Source organism: Galeopterus variegatus, unplaced genomic scaffold (assembly GCF_000696425.1).
Source record: "Galeopterus variegatus unplaced genomic scaffold, G_variegatus-3.0.2 Scaffold3112, whole genome shotgun sequence".
NCBI classification, from domain to species: Eukaryota; Metazoa; Chordata; class Mammalia; order Dermoptera; family Cynocephalidae; genus Galeopterus; species Galeopterus variegatus.
This window is the reverse complement of record NW_007729223.1, coordinates 70,123-91,942: the sequence shown is the minus strand read 5'-3', so window position 1 is coordinate 91,942 and position 21,820 is coordinate 70,123. Positions and strand designations below refer to the sequence as shown.

Genomic DNA, 21,820 nt, shown 5'->3' with positions numbered 1-21,820 from the left:
AAAAGAGAAAAACTCAAGATATATAAAGAACAATCCTAGTTTGTAAAAGCAAAATAACTGAGCAACCTATACTTTTGGTACCTATTGTCTTCTTGAAAGTGAGTAAAATAAGGCTCAAGTCTTCAATGGGTATTGCACGAAATAAAGGTGGCTCAACAGGGAAATACAACACCTTATGGGAATCATAAAGCCTTGCATCTATGCATAAGTGGTAAACTGAGAAGCTAAACACACCGAATTATGTCCAGGCATCTTTAGAATTGGCCTGCTTGGTTTAGTGAAATCTAATATGTCAGTATAAATATTAATGGAAACTTTACTAATTTTATCAGTTACAATAAATTAAAAATAAAGATACTTATATACACACATAATTACATGAAAAGGTATGACAAATTAATTATTGTAATGATAATGGCATTTTTTTTCAATTATTTGCACATCAAGATATCCAAACACATCTGAACAAAGTCATGGCCAAACATGTTTTCAGATTTGCTAATCCTAGCTCAGCTTTCCAGATTTGCTTCATACATACAAAATATTACACACAGCTTACTATTCTAATCTATTCTTTAGTTTAAAATACTCATTTTTACAAATCCTGTTATACTATATATACTGGATTTCCTTGCTGCATAAGGACACCTAAGTAAAAATATCAATTGTATCTTTCAGAGCGAGATGATTTGATTTGTCTGACCAGAAAGTCTCAAAACCAGCATGTCTTTATCATCCCAGGCTGTGTATACAAGAGAGCAAAGTCAAATTTCTTCCTATATAGTTCCAATCCAAATCAAAAGAGCCTGAGCCTAAGTAGGGAGAAATGTTTCCATACCTGGAAGTACCTATTTACAAATACTATACATAATAAGTTCTGGCCAGTACTTTAAATGGCATCACAATGTAATAAACTACTTTAAAAAAAAAACTTTTAATGAATTTTCATATTGTGAAATTTTGAAAACTACTACTTCAGTTTGCTGATTTTCATATAAGGACAAATCAATTCTTTTGAGAGAAAAGGCCTTATCCAACCTTACTTGACCACAAATTAAGGAACCTATTTGAGTCCAAGGGGAGGACTTTTGCTATTAATAATCCAAGTCTAAACAGTCAAGGAATATGATCACAAGATATTATTCTTTCAATTTGATGAATGCCTAGTTTTACAGTGAAATTTTGGGAAAAGAGTTAACAGATCAGGGTGGTTTTACTTCCCCTTATGAGACCACCCTTTGCTTCAACTATAAACAAAACACAAATGAAATACTCTCAATTACTTATGTTGAATAAAACTTCTTTTATCATTTTATTAGAGTGCTGTCATGCACATAAGCTACTAAAGTTATCAAATTCTTTGCCCCCAAAAATATGTTAAACACTCCAGAAAGTAAGATGTATTGAACTGGAGGCATGACTTTTAACTATTTTCTTGGTTTAAAACATGCAGAGTAAAAGCTCTTATCATTACCCTTAGTAAGGTCATGTCTGTGAATTCACCCAAATATATGTACATATATATATGTGGGGAAGACCCCTAACTTTAATCATATTCACAAAGGAGTTTATAGACTAATGATTCTTAAACTTTTGATTCAAACTTTTTTTTTAAGAACACTAAAATGTGGGAAAACAGTCTTTATATTTAGTGGAGACTATATTATACAAGTCTATAAAAGTGTATTTCTTTTTTTTTTTGTCTTTTTTCGTGTCCGGCAACGGATCGCAACCCTCAGTGTCGCACCCACACCGGACCGGGACCAGCAACGGGATCACAACCCTCGGTGTTGCGTCCATCCCTCGCTCAGCCAGTGAGCGGGAACCGGTCTGTATGTGGGATCCGAACCCTCGGCGGGAGCGCCGCCGCACCCCCAAGCGGCGCACTTGTAGCAGTGCGCCACCGGGCCGGCCCCAAAAGTGTATTTCTGAAAAAAGTAAAAACAGTGAAAATAGTTTATGAGCTAGCATTATGCTAAGCTTTGTTTTTTAAAAGAATGTGAGAAAATTATAAATTTCATAATGTAACACAGACAGGTTTACTACTTGACGTAATAGGAAAGCTGTGATCATATGTGGGGCTAAGGGTGGGGTGAGGAGCAGCAGTAGCAGGTCTAAATTAAGCTGTTTATTAAACTCACCTGGTCTGCAAGTAATGCTGAGAAAGGAGTAATTCTCCTAACTGCTTATCCTTCAATTTGCTCCAAATCAGTTCTAGATTAAATGAATCTGAGTTCTAAATACTACTCTTCTACATGTCAATCTTATTCACCAATCAAGAAAGTAAACAAATACTAAACCAGGTAAACAAGATTTAACAACACCCCACTGATACAATGGCAGACTACTGTGTTTGGATGTGGATTTAATGCTGATCACATGACATTTTATACTCGATGTTACCTATACTTTTTTTTACTAATTGCCTTCAATACTGGGATAGTTTTACCTGTGTAAAATACTGTTATAAAACTGAAAAGTTCATTGTCTGTTACTTGGACTAAAACCTCAATTCTCTCTAATCAGGTATGCCCTTAATTCATTCTCTGACCATCCTGCCTTCCCATCCCATTCCACCCTCTTATCCCATCCATCTATGCCATCAGCCTATTTACCTTCCCATATTATGCCACTCTCCCACTGATTTACAGCTCTGTCATTCTCTCTCATCCCATCCCATATATATAACATCAAACACACTCTGAACCAGGCATTTCTGTACCTCTTTGGACAATGTAAATGGCTCAATAAGTTTTTTAATCAGTTACTAACATGAATAAGATCTTTTGAAGAAACATCAACAAAAAATTTTAACAAATTCAGATGATTGAGGAAGAGAGCTTAGATTAATACCCCTAATTTTGTTTCTCTGATTTTTGCTGTATGGGCAAGGAACAAGTAACCTTTAAAAAAGTCTAGGTGAGGTAGAATGATTTATTTTTTCCCACTTTTTAACTACACACACACCAAAACAACAAACAGTTGTAGAATTATCACTTATTTAGGAGAACTTTATTACAGGTTTTCTCAGTATGCTGGCAGATGTATTATATATCACTACAGTCACAAGGATAGAATTTAACCTACAGTAAACTGTGTATCGATAAATCTAGAGGTGTTCCTTTAAACTTACACTAGACTAGTGGTGTGCTATAGGCAGCCCGTACTAGCTTTTTTAGCCTCTCTTCCTAACTCTGAGTTCAACGAGATCATGCTGGGAGCACACAATCTGCTGCACTGCACAGAAATCAGTGAACACTACAAATCAGGGCTGCTTTTCCCAGAAAACTGGTTATTAAGTATTTACCAGTACATCACTCATATGTGTAACTAGAACAAAGTGAACTATTACTGAATAGAACTGTCTACCCTAGTAGCAAAAATTCTAAATTAATTCAATTTCTAAGCAATTTTTTTTTTACTTCATGATTACAAAAGCTGATTAATAACAACTACAAATTTATTTCTTGAAAAGGAGCTGACAAACACAAAAAATGGAAAAATGGTTATTGGAGATGTGAAAGAGCCCATTTCATAAATTTCTTTTGGTATTTTATTAAATTCCCTCTAGGCTTCTTATACCAAACCACTTTCTAACCTCTGCATTTCTTCAAGATTGTGTAAGATTTTAGTACAGATGCCTGAAATGACAGACAGTCAAAAAGAGCTACAACAGGAGCTACAGGTAGGCAGTGATCAGAAAATTGGCAATGGAAAATGGATTAATTACAGAATCAATCTTTCTAAAGAATGGCTGGTTTTGTACAATGAGCCCTCCAATTTTTTTTTTCTTACTTTGCAAAAAAAAGCCTTCCTTTTCTCTTTTTAAGTTAGAGTGTTCCATTGCCTGGGAATATATTAGTACTCATGGATATAAAATAGGCAACCTTCTCTAACTGCATCCCAAAAGAAACCTGGAAAATTAAAAAATAATTTTTAAAAAGTACTAAGAAAATTTTGAGAGAATACTATATAAACTAATTCAAGGTCAGTTTAGCTATATTAGGTGCTTATTATTTGGGTTCTTGCTGAAAGTAAGGGATAGTATGGACAGGTGAGGATTTAACTATATTAATACATAAAAAGTGCTTGGAAGAGTACCTGGCACATAGTAAGCATTTTAGAAGTTTTTCCTATTATAAACATTATTTGAAATTTGACCAAATGAGGGTTCAAAAAGAATTCGCAAGACAACAATAATAACCACAAAACCTAACAAACATCCTTCTGTTTAAAGGCATACTTATCCTAGACATTTTGAGAATCAAAAAATTCCTGAATACAATTAATCATAAATATAGAATTTACACCTTTCTTGTCACATGCTTGTATTTGAAATAATTTCTACACCAGCCCAGAGCTGCCACTCACTTTGAAATCAAAGGTGTAATTGGTGTAAGGCATCAAGTTATTTTCATAAGCGCTCTTAAGTTGGAAGCCATGTGTAATTCTCCCTTCTGAGCTTCCATTCTTTCCATTGCAGCTGAAGTTCATAAGACACTCATTGTACCTTAGTTCCTTGAAGTCTTTATGGTTGTCAGCTACTCCTCCATTGCTTAAATATTCCACAACACCTAGTAGAATAAAGAAGAAAGGAACACAACCATTTAGCATTTAGTCCTTACATAAGCATTCACAGCCAAGACCTGTTGCCAAGTGGATGCATCAGGTTCAGAGTGGTTTTATTAGGCTAAGCCATATGAAACTTTTTTCTTGTTAAAAAAAAAAAGATCAAATAGCAACTTCATATGATTCGACTGAATTGAAGGGTATTTCCCTATTTCAGAACAAAGTATCAAGATCACCCAGAAATATCCTCAGCTTTCTTGGTGGTTCTTCAGGCTAAAGATGAATCCCAGGTCCTAGAGTAGCATTCACCAGGAAGGTCTTGACCTAAATGTCTTTGGCATATCATTCCAAACCACAATCTCTTTAGTATTTCCCCACTCTAGGCAGTAAATCAATGACTTTGGGAATATATAAATGTAGTATACATAATAAAAAATCATTTACAACAAATGCATCTTCAACATTTCAACATCTAGTGTCTGCTAGAAAATATCGTTATTTTGAGCTTAAGTGAGTTTTCTCAGTTTGTCATATGCTAGAGGTGTACCACTTGGCCAAAAATATTAGATATGTCCAGTATCACAACCCTTACTTAGTATGATGACTGGTGAACTCTGTTAGAGTCATCTCTTTCTGTTTGTGATCAGGAATGATAGTAAGATAGAATGAGTAAGTGATGAGCACAATGTCAACATGTGTGAAGAGCTCAAAAAGTTATTTATCTAGCATTTACTACATGCCAGACACTGTCCTAAGTGCTTTACACACTGAAACCTCACAAACAACTCTATGAGGTAGATAAACTGATTATCCCCTTATTAAAAATGAGGCACTTAGTGACAGATTGCATAGCTCGTAAGTGGCAGAATGGAGATCCAGCCCTGACAGTCTGGCTCCAGAGTCAGCTATTTTGTGCTGCCAAATGACAGCTACCTGCCTTAAATAAATCAAACGAAATAGGAGGAAAACTTGTATTTGAGAGCAAATCAACTCAGACAAAGGATTAAGAAAAGAGGATGTGATTAAGATGCCAATTGGGCTAGGGGTTGAAAACAAACATTTGTAAACAATGATTTCAGCATTTATTTGCTAAGAAGAGAAAGATATTTTCCAGCTTAGTAACTTTTGAATATTTCAAGTGTAGACATTAAGGTTATTTTATATTTATTGTTGAGTGATTATTTTAAACAATTTTAAGTAGCCTCGTATAGTAGTGATAATATACAAAATTTAGAATATGCTTTGGTAATAGCAAAAGAGTAATTCTTTAATGTTTTACATTTGAAATTTAGTATCTAAAATGCAGAACTGATTTTTACAAAGATCTAAAATAAGTTTGGGATATAAAATAGTTTAGTGGAGCTCAAGAAGTGAAATCCTAGGAGAATTTGATTCTTCTGTACCTAGTATCAGTATTCAAATATCATTTAATGAATTTACTTAAAAGTTACCAATGTTATTACTCTAGGTAGCTAGCTACCCGTGAATATTTTCTGGTTGCCCCTTCAGATCATCCTTCTCCACAGCACTCTGTGCCCAGGAGGCTGATCTTTACTGCATCAAGTGCAAAAACCCCTCCCCCACTACAGCTTCTAGCTGGATTTGGTTAATGGGCAGCCCTGGCAGGAGATCAGAGGACAAGAGAAGAGTAAGATAGGGGTACAAATTTCCGTTTCCCTTCTTGCTGATTTACCAGGGATTGAATGCATTATTCAGTTCAAAACCATCACTCCTATTATATGTCCCGCTCCTACAACTGTAACTACCATTTTCAAGTTCTGATGACAGCTCCCACCACTTTTCTCTTTAGGTGTAGGAGTGGAAAAGGGACCCTAACTCCCCTAGTTAGTGCCAAAGGGGACTGCATCATTCATTGTTTTATTATCCTTAACCCCACCCACACCTTTGGAAATAGCTTCTTTATTAACCTTTCTTCAATTACTCTGTGTCCCATCCCTGGGATTCTCACCGATACATTCCCTAATTTAAAAGATAAATTCTCTACTCAAAAGTAGCTGGCTTTTGAACTAATAGTAAAAACAAAATTGAAAGCAGCAAGGAAATGATGCTATAAATACCTGAATCTGGCAATGAGTTAAGATCTGCACATAGCACCAGCGGGATGGAATTAGGATCTGCAGTTGGGCTGCCAGGCCTACTAGAGGCTTTCTCCAGGATGTTTTTAACCTCTGAGACAAACATCATGGTCTGGATGAGTTTCACATCAGAATACTCTGGGTCCCAATGCATGTGGGCATTTGCCACTATAAGCAGCTGTTTGTCTGCAGCATGAATAGGCTTCATACCTAAATTTAAACATTATAAAAGATAAGGTTATGCTTTATTTTTCAAGAAAAATAGTGTCTTAAGGTTTTCTCAAAAAGATCCATAGCCACTTCATTACTTTTTTCCGAGAATTTATGCCTTCCTTTTATCTCATTAAGTAGTTCTTAGACACTAAAGGGCTGAGATTCTGGTAATCCTAATATGGGGATTACTCTTCTAGATCAAGTCAGCAAACTAGTCCATGGGCTAAATCTGGCTACCCAGATGTTTTTGTACAGCCTGAATGAGCTATATGGATGATTTTATACTTTTTAAAGGGTTCTTTAAAAAAAAAAAAAAAAGACTATAATAGAGACCGTATGTAGCCCACAGAGGCTAAGATATTTACACAATCTGGCCGTTTTCGGAAAAGCTTTGCTGACCCCTACTCTCTACATGCCCAAGTTAGGAATTATACCATGGTATAATGAACATCTGATGATAGTATCTGCAATTTATACGTTCTTACTTAGTTTTAACAAACACTTTTAAATATCTATCATTTAAATGTCACAATAACCTAGTGAGGCAGGCTTTCATTATTTAAGTTACCTATACCTTAATTTAAATTCTTCCCACTGTCCAGTACTCATCCAACCTTGCATTTCCTAAGCACAACAGTGATAAGTCAGTAGTAAAAGGCAGTAACATAATATTAACCTATACAAAATAAGAAAGTGAATTTGCTGCCCAAACAAATTCATACCATCTGCCCAAATAAAGTTATTTTAAAAATGAAGATTAGGGAATAGTATGCTCTTAAAGATTGAACACTAAGGTTTTAGACCTGGCTTTATTACTATTTTGTGTAGTCTTGGGCCAGTCACTTAACATTTTTGATGCTCAGGGTCATGTGGAAAATGTGATACTCAGCTAGAAAATCCCTAAGGTTCTTTATTTTCCTAAAATTATATATTTTTTAATTCTTTCAAAATAAAGATTAACATGGTACTTTCCAAATGGTGGGCAAAATAATACATTGATAATTGTAAAAATTAAATTTAATATAGTTAGTTAACACATGTGCTGACAGAGAAAGATATCCATAAAATATTTAATGCATAAAGCTCAGTATGCATGGCATACTATTTAAATAAAGCTATATACATATATCCTATATATTTATATCTCTATAAAGAAATAAACAAAAGCTATTTCTGGAGCGTATGAATGAGATGAGTGGTCTCTCTCTTTTTACTTTATATACTTTTGGACTGTTGAAATATCAGTGAACATACAAAACTTAAGTTTTCTATTGAAATTTTATAGAAATGTCTCAAATTTATCTATTTAAATATAAACTGGAGAAAAATCCTAATTATCTAAGTCTGCTATTTTGGTAAAGTTAAGTTTCCTTCTAGTCTTACCAAGCTATGATTATTTTTAATATTGAGAAAACAAGTAACTGAAGTATCTGTTATATGTGACAGAAGTAGTCATTTTTAAAGCAATTTGATCATAAGATAAATACTTGCAGCCAAAATCTTCTAAGTTGTCTCCTTTTCCTGGAACTATAAAGTGTTAATTTTGTCTATCAATTAAATATTCACTGTATTAAATATTAAAAATTTGATCCTTCAAAGGAGCCATACACACTTTCTATATTCTTAAAGTCCCCTTCTATGAGTGTAAGAGACATGTATTTCAGAATGTGGAAGTGTCTACTGTATAACTTAGAATGACTCTTCTATAAATTAAAAAGCAAGTAAAACTCCAAAAGAAATTTAATTTTCACAATACCAGAAAAAAGTACCAAACTTTTGAGAATGAAAAGGACATAAAGCAGATAAAAATAGAAAGGTTAAAAAAGAAGAAAATCCTAAATCTCCTATCAAAGATTGATTGTCCTTGATGATGAATAAACTGAAGAATGGTGGGAAAAGGTTTGATATAAAAGTACCGTGTAGATGAAAGACCTGGCTCTTACCCTGACAATGACTGAGATATAACAAAGAAATTAAAGAAAACATGCCAAGTACTTAACCTCCAAGACAAAAAGAAAACATGTCATGTACTTAACCTTCAAGACAAAAGATTCATACTCAAGAAACTAAAAATATGGCTCAAAAGAGGACCGACCAAGTCATCATAATTTCTGAATTCAGCCTAACAAAAACATTCCCTATTTCAAAAAACCTTTGAAATTAATGGCATATTAGAAATACTTCACATAGATTACCTAATAAGTAAAAAGGTCTGTGATAGAAGTGTAGAATATTCCAAGAAACCCTAAGAAATATATGATGCTTTACATGATTAGTGCTATTTTCCTGCCCATCTCCCTTACCATTCCTCAAAAGACAAAAAAATAACTGCAATGAATAGCAGCAAGATTCGCTTCACTTGTTTTGAGATGGGAAAATTTGGGATGGCATTTATGTTTAATAAGAATACTTTAAATTGCACTTACCTGCTCCAAATAGTTCTTTGTGGACCTCTAATACCACAGCGACACCAATGTTATCTTTTGTCATCACTCTGTTCAGCATAGCTTCGGATCCGTCTGAATTAGCCATTGCCACTTGGTTAAATTCCACTGTATGCTTCTGTACCAATGTAAATCTAAAAGGTACAATACATTATTATGATGATTTTAGGTACTTGGACCACCATGCCAAGACATTAACTGAAGGGGGCACAAACTACAGATACTATTCACTGTTTCCCTCATTTTCTAGCTATAAGTGGCCATATGATACAATTCTTAGACATAAGAAGTCTGATTACTGTAAAAACTTTCTTGAAGGCCCCACGTAGCAATGATGACATATATATCAATTCACCCTTTTATATCTTTGTCCCTTCTAGCTAGTGCCTGGAGGAATAACCACCATCTTCCAACCATGTAGTAAGAAGTAGGAGGGTAAAAGCCAAGCTTCTAAGGATGGGAAAGCAACTGAACAAGTTCTGGACTGCCTATTTCTATACTTCTTTTTGTGTGAGAAAATTACTCTTCCCCAATTTGTTTTAAGCTACTGCTGGGATTTTCTGGTATTTAAAGGTGCACACAATCTTAACTGAGTCCTCGAGTTAATGAAAAAGAACAGAATAAATTATCTACCTACCCTGTTTGCAGTTTTATTCGTACCACATCAAAGCATTTGTCAAGAAAATGCAGAAACACACCCTCATCTCAGCTAAGGAGTAACAGATTTTCCCATCTGGCTTTTACTAGAAAGCTGCAATTGGGTATAAGTGTTCAGAGAAACAAATTCTGTTAGATGAAGAAACGGCTCTCCTTGTGATGATAGCTTCTGCACTAATAATAGCTTGGCACTAAGGAAAGAAAATACTAAGTATTGTAAAGTTGTTGGATTTAACAGAATTAGCCTAGCGCTGACATTTAATAGCAGTGTGACCTTCATCAAGCCATTTGCTATAGTTTAAATGTCCTCCCAAAATTCATATTGAAGCTTGATCACAATTGTAACAGTGGGAAATCTAACTACAGTATATGAAAGGTGGGGCCACTGGGAGGAGACTGAATTGTGAGGGCTCTGCCCTCATAAATGGATTAATTCATTCATGTGTTAATGGATAAATAGGTTATCATAGGAGTGGCACTGGTGGCTTTATAAGGAGAGCAAGTGAGCATGTTAATATGCTCTAGCGCCCCTCACCATGTGATGCTCTGCATAGCCTCAGGCCTCTGAAGAGAGTCGCAGCCAAGCAGAAGGCCCTCACCAGATGCAGCCCCTCAACTTTGGGCTTCCTAGCCTCCAAAACTGCACAATTTAAGTTTATGTTTTTAATACATTACCCAGTTTCAGGTAATTTACTGAACTATTTTCACTAGATATTATATGTAGAGATAACATCTTTGCCCTCATGCCCCCTTCCTCCCTACCTTCCTCCTAGCTTTGAAAACAGAAGCATGCAGATATCCCTTCAAAAATATTGACTAAAAGCTTACTATGCAAGCAGGATGCTGTGCTAGACAGAACAGTATTTCCCTCCCTGCTCCAGTTCTGAATGTCTCAGATGTGCTGAGAAGTGTGAAGGGTCAAGTCATGTGACTATTTCTAACCCAAAGTGCTTAAATGGAGTACAGTTTCCACCCTCTACTCTGAGGTGATCTTTAAGCTGAAACATGAAGGATGAGGAGTTACCAAGAAGAAGGGGATTAAGAGCATTCCAGACAGAAGGAAAAAGTGAAAGGTCCTGAGACAGCAAAGATCTTTATGTTTATGGGTTAGAAAAGAATGAAAGGGTATGAAAAGATGTTGAAGATGAGAGGAAGAGGAACAACTGAAAGTTCCAAGCAAGAACATGGTATTATTTGTTTTTTTCTGTCTGTTTTTTTTTCCCTTTTTGTCTTTTTTTTACTGACTGGTAACGGGATCGCAACCCTCGGTGTCACGCCCGTACCAGGGACCGGCAACGGGATCGCAACCCTCAGTGTTGTGCCCGCACTGCGCTCAGCCAGTGAGCGGGAACCGGTCTCCACATGGGATCCGAACCCTTGGTGGGAGCACTCTCCAGTGCACCACCGGGCCGGCCCGAACATGGTATTATTTGATTTATACTTTTAAAGATCACTCTAGCTGCTTTGTGGAAAATAGGTTACGGGGGCCAAAACAGGAATTGAGAGACCAATTAGAAAGTTTTTGAGGTTGTTTAGATGAGAGATGATGGTGTTAAGGCAAGAGAAGTAAGCAGATTCAAAATATGTTCTGTAGACAGGATTGACTACCCTCCATATCAGACTTCTTCAAACACTTTTAAGCAGTGGAATACCATTTTCCAAACAATTTCTGATAACATTCCTATATATAAAACAGATCAAAGCAGTATTATGTTAGAATAAATCAGTCACTGAAAATAGTCAATGTGTTTTGATGAATATAAAAATTTGAAATCAGAGGCTATAGATAATTGTAGCCTTATATCAGTCTCAGTATCCAACTGATTTCTGTATTTTGTTTTGGTTACAAAGTATTAATAAAGATCCTGATTCACATACATACACAGAGATAAGTGGCAAATAACTGGACTTGCACTCAGAAAAGGCAAGCAGACAAGCAGTAACCTGATTCAGAAGTCTGCACTAAAAACAAGTCAACTAAGCAGCACATCGGGAACATGCTAGTTATTTCCAAAGTGTTAAAATTAGGTTTTTGAAACATCTGAATGAATATGTTATTTTTAAATTACAGTTCAATTACTCCTATTTAATTTTTGAGATAACTTCTAAATATTCATAGAACTTCTAAGGCTTATTTATAGAAACCTTGGGTTCTGCAGGAAAGTTTAAAAATCCTGCTTAAGAGTAATATTTTTAGTATCGGAGTAATTTTACTTTACCAAAGTTAGGTCATTGTTTGGGGAGTAGGGAAGGAACTGCAATTCTTATTAGAATGTCTTTCTTAACTAAAAGTTGCTTCCCTGTATTTTTCTTCCATTTCTTCCATTAAACTTAGATCTAGATCTTTTGTTTAAAGAAATACAGAGCAAATCTAATTTCTCTTCCATGTGACCACTTTAAATATCTAACAATGATGTCAATGCTCTCCCATCCCAAGTCTTCTCTGGAAAAGAAATGATCAATTCTTTAAATGACATATGGTGGTAAAAGTTGTTCACTGGAAAAATTTGAGTTTACCCAAAGGTGCAGTACCTAGAACTGGGCATAAATGAAATACTGCCTCCTTCATTTTTGACTATATATTTTTAATAAAGACTAAAATTGTACTTTGGGAACAGCCATATTAATTATAAGCCAAATAGAAACTAATATATATCTAAAATTTTTGGTCTTTTCATTCTTAAACCAGATCTCCTCAGTCCTGCATTTATAGGTGCTTAAAAACAAAAAAGTGGGAAAAAAGTATTTTATTAAGTTAAATATTATATTGTAGAGATCTTGGAACAAGGAAAATTATTTAAAAAGGGGGGGAAAAAGTATTTTATTAAGTTAAATATTATATTGTAGAGATCTTGGAACAAGGAAAATTATTTAAAAAATTAAAAGTCACTTATATAACACAACACCTCTATTAACAAGTCAATGTATTTCCCCAGACTTTTCTCTATGCATATGCACACATATATTTTTACACAATTAGGATAACAGTAAGTTTATATTCTACCAGGGACATTGCCCTATAACATTAAATATTCTTCAAAATTAATTTTCATGACTGCATTATAGTCCACTATACAGATTGGCTATAATTTATTTAGTGTGTGTTAGACACTTAAGTTACTTCTGATACACATTATTAACTAATGCATTGATAAACATTTTTGCATATAAACATTTTTCTGTACTCACAGTTGATTTTCTTATCCCTCCCTCTTTTTCTTCCTTCCATTAATAATCTAAAAGCAGAAAACTTTATCTCTGTTAAGTATCATTACATGAGTTTCTGCTCATTAGTCACTCATTCAGATATTAAGGGCACTTTGAAACTCCATTCTATTTTTCTAACAGATTAAATTTCACTGCCAGTTTTGGGGCATTTAAAATGCTGTGTGCATGTATTCTATTTCTTTTCAAATAATTAAAATTTTCAATAGGACAGAATAACAAAAATAATAAAAGCTACCCATTACTGAGGATCTACTTTGTAGCAAGATCTATGATAGGTACTTTGTACTAAAGTCTTAAAATTTGCACATGGAGATATACTGCCTAGACTGCTCATTAGTCAGTAGGGATTGCTTCAGTTGCAGAGAGCTGCCTACCTAAGTTCACACACTTCTGGGATCACCCACACCCAAATACAGATCAAAAGCAAAGATAAAGGTCCTGTGATTTTGACCCCTGGTGGTTTAACTTTCACAGGCCATGTCAGCTCCAAAGGTCCTTATGGGGTCAGCTGAGGCTGCCAGGTCTGCAACACAACTCCACTTCTATGTCCGATCTGCTTCCTCTTCTTCCTTTCTACAGGTGCTGATTCCTAATAGACTTCTGAATATCAACTATCTCAGAGTCTTCTGGAGAATTCAAATTGCAACACAAGGTATCACTATTCCCATTACAAAGATGAAGAAAACTGAGGCTGAGCAAGTCTTTCTTTCTGAAAAATGGGATAGTTCATCCATCTCCCAAATCCTAAAACTTTTCCTATTCTCCAATATTCACAGTAGATTACCCATGCCAGTTCTCTAACCACACTTTCGGAAGACCTTTAATACCATAAGATATAATTATCTTCATCTGGAAACCTAAATAGTTAAGGCAGTTTAGTGACTCTTGGCTTACCAATCTCATCTTCTTGGTTAGCCAATCTCCTCTTCACCTGGTATTTCTACTTTAAAGAGAATGCTCAATAGATACCATGATAGCAAAACAGAAACAGTATATTTATTTTCTCTTGACTACCAATTAGTGATTGCACGATCTGCAATGGATCTATCCTGTTCTTATTACATAAAATACCCGCCTCATGGCTTTAGTACTTTTACCAAGCCTTTGCTAATTAATTTTCCTGGTAATGATCATAGGTTTCTAAAACTTCCTTATTTTCTCTTGACTACCAATTAGTGATTGCACGATCTGCAATGGATCTATCCTGTTCTTATTACATAAAATACCCGCCTCATGGCTTTAGCACTTTTACCAAGCCTTTGCTAATTAATTTTCCTGGTAATGATCATAGGTTTCTAAAACTTCCTTCTTAAATAACGTGCTTAGTTATTGACTTTTCTTCATTTAAAAAACAATTTTTAAAAAACGAATACTGAACAATTACTGGGTTTATTAGATGCCTCCAACTAACCCTCCAATTTTCTTCCTCTTTAGTATAGTTTGTGATTGTATTGCCATACTTTTGACTTTTAAAACTTTCCAATTTTATTTAGTATCTTTGGTTTCAAAAAGTTCAGAAAAATAAAACTAGTTTTCCTAGACAGGGTACATATGTCATTATAACTAACGCTTCCTTCCTTGATGCTTAGAAACACTAAAGAGGACAGAGTCAAACTCTCTCAAGTTTTATCACTTCAGCTTCACCAAGAGTTAAGAACCAAAGAGATGGGTGAGAACTAAGGAACCAAAGAAAGTTTCTTCTTTCTAGTGAGAATTAAATAAGAGTATAGCTATTCTTGAATCATAAGAATTTCTCAGGTACTCTATGCTTTTAAAAGAAAGGGATTTCCAGCATTAATGCTGATAGTTGTAATCTCCTACAATTTATCTTTTTTCTGTTTATTACATATTTATAATATAGTAAGAAATAATTATCCATATTCTATCCATACTACCTTAACAATACTACTACTTTCTTTCCCTTCCCACACACAATCAAATGCACTCCACTCTGCTTCTACTTTCTGTCTCACAGATACACGTAACATTTTGAAATACAGAGGTGAAGGCCTTCATTCCTTCTATTAGGTGTTTTAAATTAGACATACTGGCTTATAGTTATTTTCCAGTCATTAATCCAAGCCACAGTAAATATGTAAAATCTTAAACTTGTCTTTCTTCTAATACGAGGGTACTTCGAAAAGTTCACAGAAAGATTCATATTATCTTTTATTTTTTTTCATATTCTATTCTTCCACAAACTTTTTGAAGTACGCTCATACTTTAATTCATTTATTATTCATACTCTATGGCTAGTATGCTGATCCTATGAACATTATTCCTGAAGCTATTTTATTTTATTCTAAGAATTCTTGTGCATATTCATCTTTTGAAAAATCTAAACAAAAGGTCAAATGGGTATAAGAAAGAACATATATTATGAAGATTGATATGACAAAAAAAAAAACTTCTCACATGATTTGAGAAAGATTATTAGGTTGACTGTTTCAAATGCAGGAAGAACATGTCCCAAACAGCCCTTCAAAGAAATAACTCAATTTCTTACCAACTTGTGGTCTGAAAATAATTTTATGAGCTGTGATATGATTACATTAGTGCTAGAGAGAGGACAGTGAATGCCAAGTACGAGGAACTAAAACAGTCTATAGGGCTTAAGTAATATTCCCTCCCTGAATTCATTTACTATTGAAAAGGAACAATGTAGTATAGAGTCAAGAAGAAAGTATAATCACACAAAAGTTAGCTCTGACCCTTTCTGGATCACATCCCAGCACTTTTAAAACCAAACCAAATAGAAGTTCTTCCTGTATATTCACTATAAGATGCTATAAAATGTGTTCTTGAGTCCATTTAAGTAATCATCAGAATGCCAAAAAAATAACTAGAAAAGATAAACTCAGAAACTAGGATAACTAGGTAAGAAGAGTAGATAAACATCATCCTATTTTAGTACAGCTCTTTTAACCACTGAAAGCACTTCCACCTTCTTTATCATTTTAACCTCATAAGAAAACTCTGAAGCTCAGTGGAGCAGTTATTATTATCCATATTCAAAAGGTAAAAAAACTACACACAAAAACCATAATTTTATGTTCCAGATTGAATTAATGGGAGAGTTAACAGCAAATGCCAGAAATTCAAAATCTCATTTTTTAAAAAAATCATATAAATCCTAAATGCAACCACCACCTACGACAGAGGAAATTAGTAACTAAGAGGCCAGTGAGATAGGAGTATCAACAATAGATCATTTTGAAATGATACTAAACTTCTGAATGCACTCTTCCCATGCACAAAACCTATAATAACATGGGAAGTGAAGGACATGGCCTTACTTGGCTCCTCTGAGACTGGAAGCAAGTTAGAAAGCAGAGGCCACAGAGCAAGAACTAAATACCATGACAACCTAAGTTGTTCCCAATCCTATTATGAGAGACTGCTTCTTCACAGTGTAATGGTTACACTGTTCTAAACTGCTGTCCACCTTTCCTTTTTAAATTGATTTGAAATACAGCATGATCAGAAGATCAGAGCTGTTAACCTCAGGAAGAACAAGTAAGTCTAGGATCTAGATCTGGTTTCATCTCTATTTTTTTTCCATTTTGGATTTTTTTTTTTTTTTTTCCTTTTTGTCTTTTTTACTGACCGGTAACGGGATCGCAACCCTCGGTGTCGCGCCCGCACTCTCCAGTGCGCCACCAGGCCGGCCCCCATTTTGGATTTCTTATTGTATCTGGCTCCAAGACCCCATTTTACTACCAGTTAAGTCTACAGGACAATATATGGCAAAAAGAAATTTAAATTCTGAGTTAAAAAATTGATCTATAATAAGGGTTTCTACACACACACACACACACACACACACACACACACACACACACACACACACACACACACACACACACACACACACACATATATGTTTACTTTATATGTATATGATATATAAAATCTTATATGTACATAATGTACAAAATGCTTTAGACTGAAGATAATACTTGATGAGATAAATTACAAAGCAAAAGCTGACTTCTGGCATTTTATCAATCAAAATTCTATTTTCTGGTATTTCTATGCATCCAACTACCAAAAAAAGATGTTCCTAATGATGACCAAAAGGTGCTGCCAAATCTTGAGATATCTTCTGAATCCCCTAAAATTAAACTAAACTAGAATAATGTGATCTAAAGAATAGTTTATTGTATTCTAATTCTCTGAATATTGGTAATCCATGTCCTACTGCCTTTAGTAAGCAATAGTCTATGCTTTCATCATATGGAGAAGAGACTTTTATTACAGTGTTTTACTAAAAATAGTAATTATTATAGTTTGTATTTATTGTTACCTACTCTGTATCACTATTTTCTGTGCAGGATTAAACAATCATCAATGAGGATTCAGAATTATCAAATACTCTGGTTTTAGAGGAATAAGATATGAGAAAGAGTACAAAGTACTCTTCTACAGCTATCTTTGACTTTGTTAGTTTTGTAAACCATATTAAAAAAAAAAATCTTACAAGGTACGCATATACAAATGAGGAAATAGGTCCAGAAAGGGTGACTCATTCGAGATTATAAAGCTAAATGAAGAGGAGAAACGCCTGGCTTCAAAACTCAGTCTTTTCTGTACATTGTATTCTCTTTCCAATGTGAAGAAAGAATAAAGGTAGGGCAGTGTACTTTGTGTTAAATTCCAAACAGTTTGGCATTAAATAGTTAGCTAATATAACATGAATAAATATTTGGTGCTGAGACAGAGGGTGGTTTAATCCTATTACAGGAGATATAGTACTGCCATTCCAGGAAAGAAGTTCAGAGGAGATACAATGTAATAATGTATCAAACTCAAAGTCTTCATCTGTTGCCAGGTCCAGGTTACTAATTAGAAAAAAAATTGAGGAAGGAAATAAAAACAGACGATGCATCAAAGTATTTCCTATGTACTCATTTCTTAAATAGCTCACAGCATTTTTAATAATTCAAAATTCCATTTTCAAATATCCAATGTTTAAAGTTTCTCAGATAATAGTTATAATTATTTCAAAACCTGAACTATTTCTAGTAAATTATCATGAAATTTTAGATTTTTCCTTTCAAAACTATGAGGGGAATGATAAACATCTTCCATATCATCTTGAAAGGAACAATGGCAAATGAAAAAAAAGCTTGATCGTAGATGTCTCAGAGTTATCAGTGCATTAAGCTATGGGGTTTCAAGAAAATTTGTATATGAACCTAGGTAACGTCAAATTCAAGGCAATTTTTCCAAATGAGGTAACCTTGTAAGAAATACCGGAAGCTTGAACAAGAAAGTCTAAAAATTCAGTTTACTACAGTGGTTAAAAGCATGGACTATAAAGTCAAACTACTGTGTAACCCTGGGCAAGTTATTCAATCGGTCCATGCCTTTGTTTCCAATCCTCAGAGGTTGGTATACAGCTATTTCTTTATTAGCTGCTTTCAAAATTAAATTAGACGATTCATATAAATAATTAGAAAAGGCCTGACATGTGGCAAACACTATGGAAGTAATAGCAATTGATATTTTAAACTTCATAAAAAATTACCAAACCACTAGAAGAATTTAGTATATTCTGACCTCAAATACTACAGAACTGTGCACTAATTGTTAACCAAAATGAGAATATCTCTACTAAAAATCCATGGAAAAGACAGGAAAGTACATACAGATAAATGAGAAGAAGGGCAAATATGAGAAAACTTCAAAAAGTTTGTGTGGTGGGCCGGCCCAGTGGCGCACTGCTATAGTGCGCCGCTTGAGAAGTGCAGTGGCGCTCCCGCCAAGGGTTTGGATCCCACATACAGACTGGTTCCCGCTCACTGGCTGAGCGAGGCGCGGGAGCAACACCGAGGGTTGCGATCCCGTTGCTGGTCCCGGTCCCGTACGGGGGCGACGCTGAGGGTTGCGATCCGTTGCCGGACACGGAAAAAGACAAAAAAAAAAAAAAAGTTTGTGTGGAAACAGAACTGAAAGATAATACAATTTTTTCCACAAAATCTTTGAAGTACCTTCATATCATTCAAATTCACTGAATTTGTGCTGTGCTGGTAATATGCCTGTATCAATAAAAACATTTTAAACAGAGAAATATTGGAAAATGGCCACAAGCATATTCATGCTTATCCTATAAGTAGATGATTCCCTATCTAATGTATTAAATCGAAATTACTAACCATGGAATTCAACCTCACTCAGACCTCACACATTTCATTTTCCATTGTCCCATCACAATCAATCCTTTTAACTCTCACCTCGATAAGCTCTGTGCCTCTCTTCTGTCCTCCTTTACCTATCTATGCATTTCTCTACTCGATATATATACAATGTTACATTATAATTGTCTTGCATACCTATCTTTTCCTATTGCATTTGAGCTTTCAATGAGAGCTAATCTATCTCTGTGTCTATTGTGCCCAGCACAGGACTTGTAACAAAGCAAATGCTCAGTAAGCATTTATTGAATAAATGAGTAAATACATATATGAAATGTTAATTGAAAAAAATTAAAAGGATAAAATGAATGACTCTGAAAAAGGCCAACTATCAAAAAAAGAAAAAAAAAAAAATCACAGAAAGAAACCCAGATCTCTTATTGTTAATTTTAAAAGGTACCACTTCCCCCCACCAAAACTAATATTTTACTTTATAAAAATATATTTTGAAATATGATTATAAGACCGTATTCAAGTCTATATTTTTAGTGTAATTTGGTAACAAAAGCACAAAAAATAATACAATAAATATCCTTGTTTCCAATACACAGTCTAACAACAGTTTCAATTTGTATAATACTTTTTTTCTAGCTTTTTGTTTATTATATAGGGTCAAACCCAAAACAGTTTTACATGTGTGGTAATTAAAAGGAATAAGTTTACTTTATTGTGCTTTGTTTCCTTAACTCACTTTTCTGTTTTGAAGAATATTGCACAACCGTCCACATGCTTTCTTTCCTGCTCAGACATGATTTTGGCACGTGACTTTGGAGAAAAAAATCCATCATATCCACGATCCTTCAATGCTGGCAGAAAGAGAGTGAAGTATTGCTCTGTTTCCACTTCCTGAGATAAAAGAAAAATTACCATCTACATGACAGAGGAAAACTCTGATTAAGATATAAAAATGTTCAGCATTTGAGTAAATTGTGATTAAGTTAAAATAATTCACATATCCATCTTACCTTATTGCTATCAGCTGCCATGGCAGCTTTTTAAACATGAAAGAACCAAAAAGTGACATGATTTTCTCATGCTCACACAGCTAGTTAGTAACAGCAGCAGAATTACATCCCAAGTCTCTTGACTCCCAATTTAGATTTGATTCCACTATATATCACTTCCTCAAGACTGGTGATTAAACAAAGTAAGTTGAGTGTATGATACATTATGTGGTAGGGAAAAGTAAATTTTATATACAGGTTGAGCATCCCTAGTCTGAAAATCTGAAATGCTCCAAAATCCAAAACACTTTTAGCACCAACATGACACCACAAGTGGAAAATTCCACACCTGACCTCATGCAACGGGTTGCAGTCAAAACACAGGCACACAACACTCAGTTTATTCAGCATCCCCAGGTATTCTGGTGACGCTACTGTGGCTGATTAGTTACTGTGAACATATTTTTTCACTGTATTAATGGTATGCCTTATTTTTTATTGTTAAATGGTTATGCGTGAATAAATGTAAGAAAATGATAGCCTATTGGTAGCATATAAATTCAGGGTCAGGAATGATGGGCATGCCACACAACCACAGATTGTCCCACATGGGTGGCTGAGATACTGATACCATTTCTTTTTGATGGTACAATGTACACAACACTTCTGGTCCCAAGCATTATGGATAAAGGATACTCAACCTGTATAAAGAGGTAATTTAAAAAATCATTTATCCTTCTGAAGTGTAGTGAAAAGGAATGATACCCAACAGTGAGAAACATAAAATCTATCAACAAAAAAATTCTACTTTAAGAAATTTCTAGGTAACTAAATACCAATCATCCAATGCTTTCTGTTAATTTAGTAATTATTAAGTTAGTCTATTTTATTCTTTAACCCATGAAATATTTTTAGCAAATCTTTCGAAATGAAATAATCAAATATGAAGATAATGATTTATGTATGAAGATGCTCATAACAGCATGACCTTAATAACAGCAAAATCCCATAAACTAAATGTCCAATGGCAGGGAGAAGGCTACATCAATTAATACACACTCATATAACTAATGGGTTTTCAAGAATTTTAGTAACATGGAAAACGCATTAAATGCAAGATACAAAATATTCCAATAGTGTGATTTCAACTGTATTTTGAAATTTATCTGTAACTAAATTGGTAATTGAATAAAAAGAAACTGTGTAGAAGAAAATACTCCAGAAGTTTTTGTTTTGGTTTAACACCGGAGGATTTAACATAGCAACTATCTTTGGGATATAGAATTGGGTGTTTTCCTCCATCATGAATTATATTTTTACAAAATTATCAAATTCTCTTGAACACTTTATAATATAGTATTACTCTTATAATAAAAAACAATTTCCTTAAATTATAATATTTTTATACCTCAAACTACATTTCAAAAGGTGTGATGATGTTATTACTACAAATACTAAACCAAAAGGTGGAC

At 34.4% G+C, this 21,820-nt stretch overlaps 1 protein-coding gene across 1 annotated transcript in view; it reads right to left on the bottom strand.

Annotated features, from left to right (window-relative positions):
- CNOT6L (CCR4-NOT transcription complex, subunit 6-like) overlaps window positions 1-21,820 on the bottom strand; it is a 58,205-nt gene that overhangs the window by 1,241 nt on the left and 35,144 nt on the right. The window contains exons 6-9 of the mRNA XM_008583982.1: window positions 20,096-20,250; window positions 9,305-9,456; window positions 6,648-6,875; window positions 4,372-4,574 (exon numbers count right to left, since the gene is read on the bottom strand). Of these exons, the coding sequence (XP_008582204.1) occupies window positions 4,372-4,574; window positions 6,648-6,875; window positions 9,305-9,456; window positions 20,096-20,250 (738 nt within the window). The remainder of the gene's footprint in view (window positions 1-4,371; window positions 4,575-6,647; window positions 6,876-9,304; window positions 9,457-20,095; window positions 20,251-21,820) is intronic.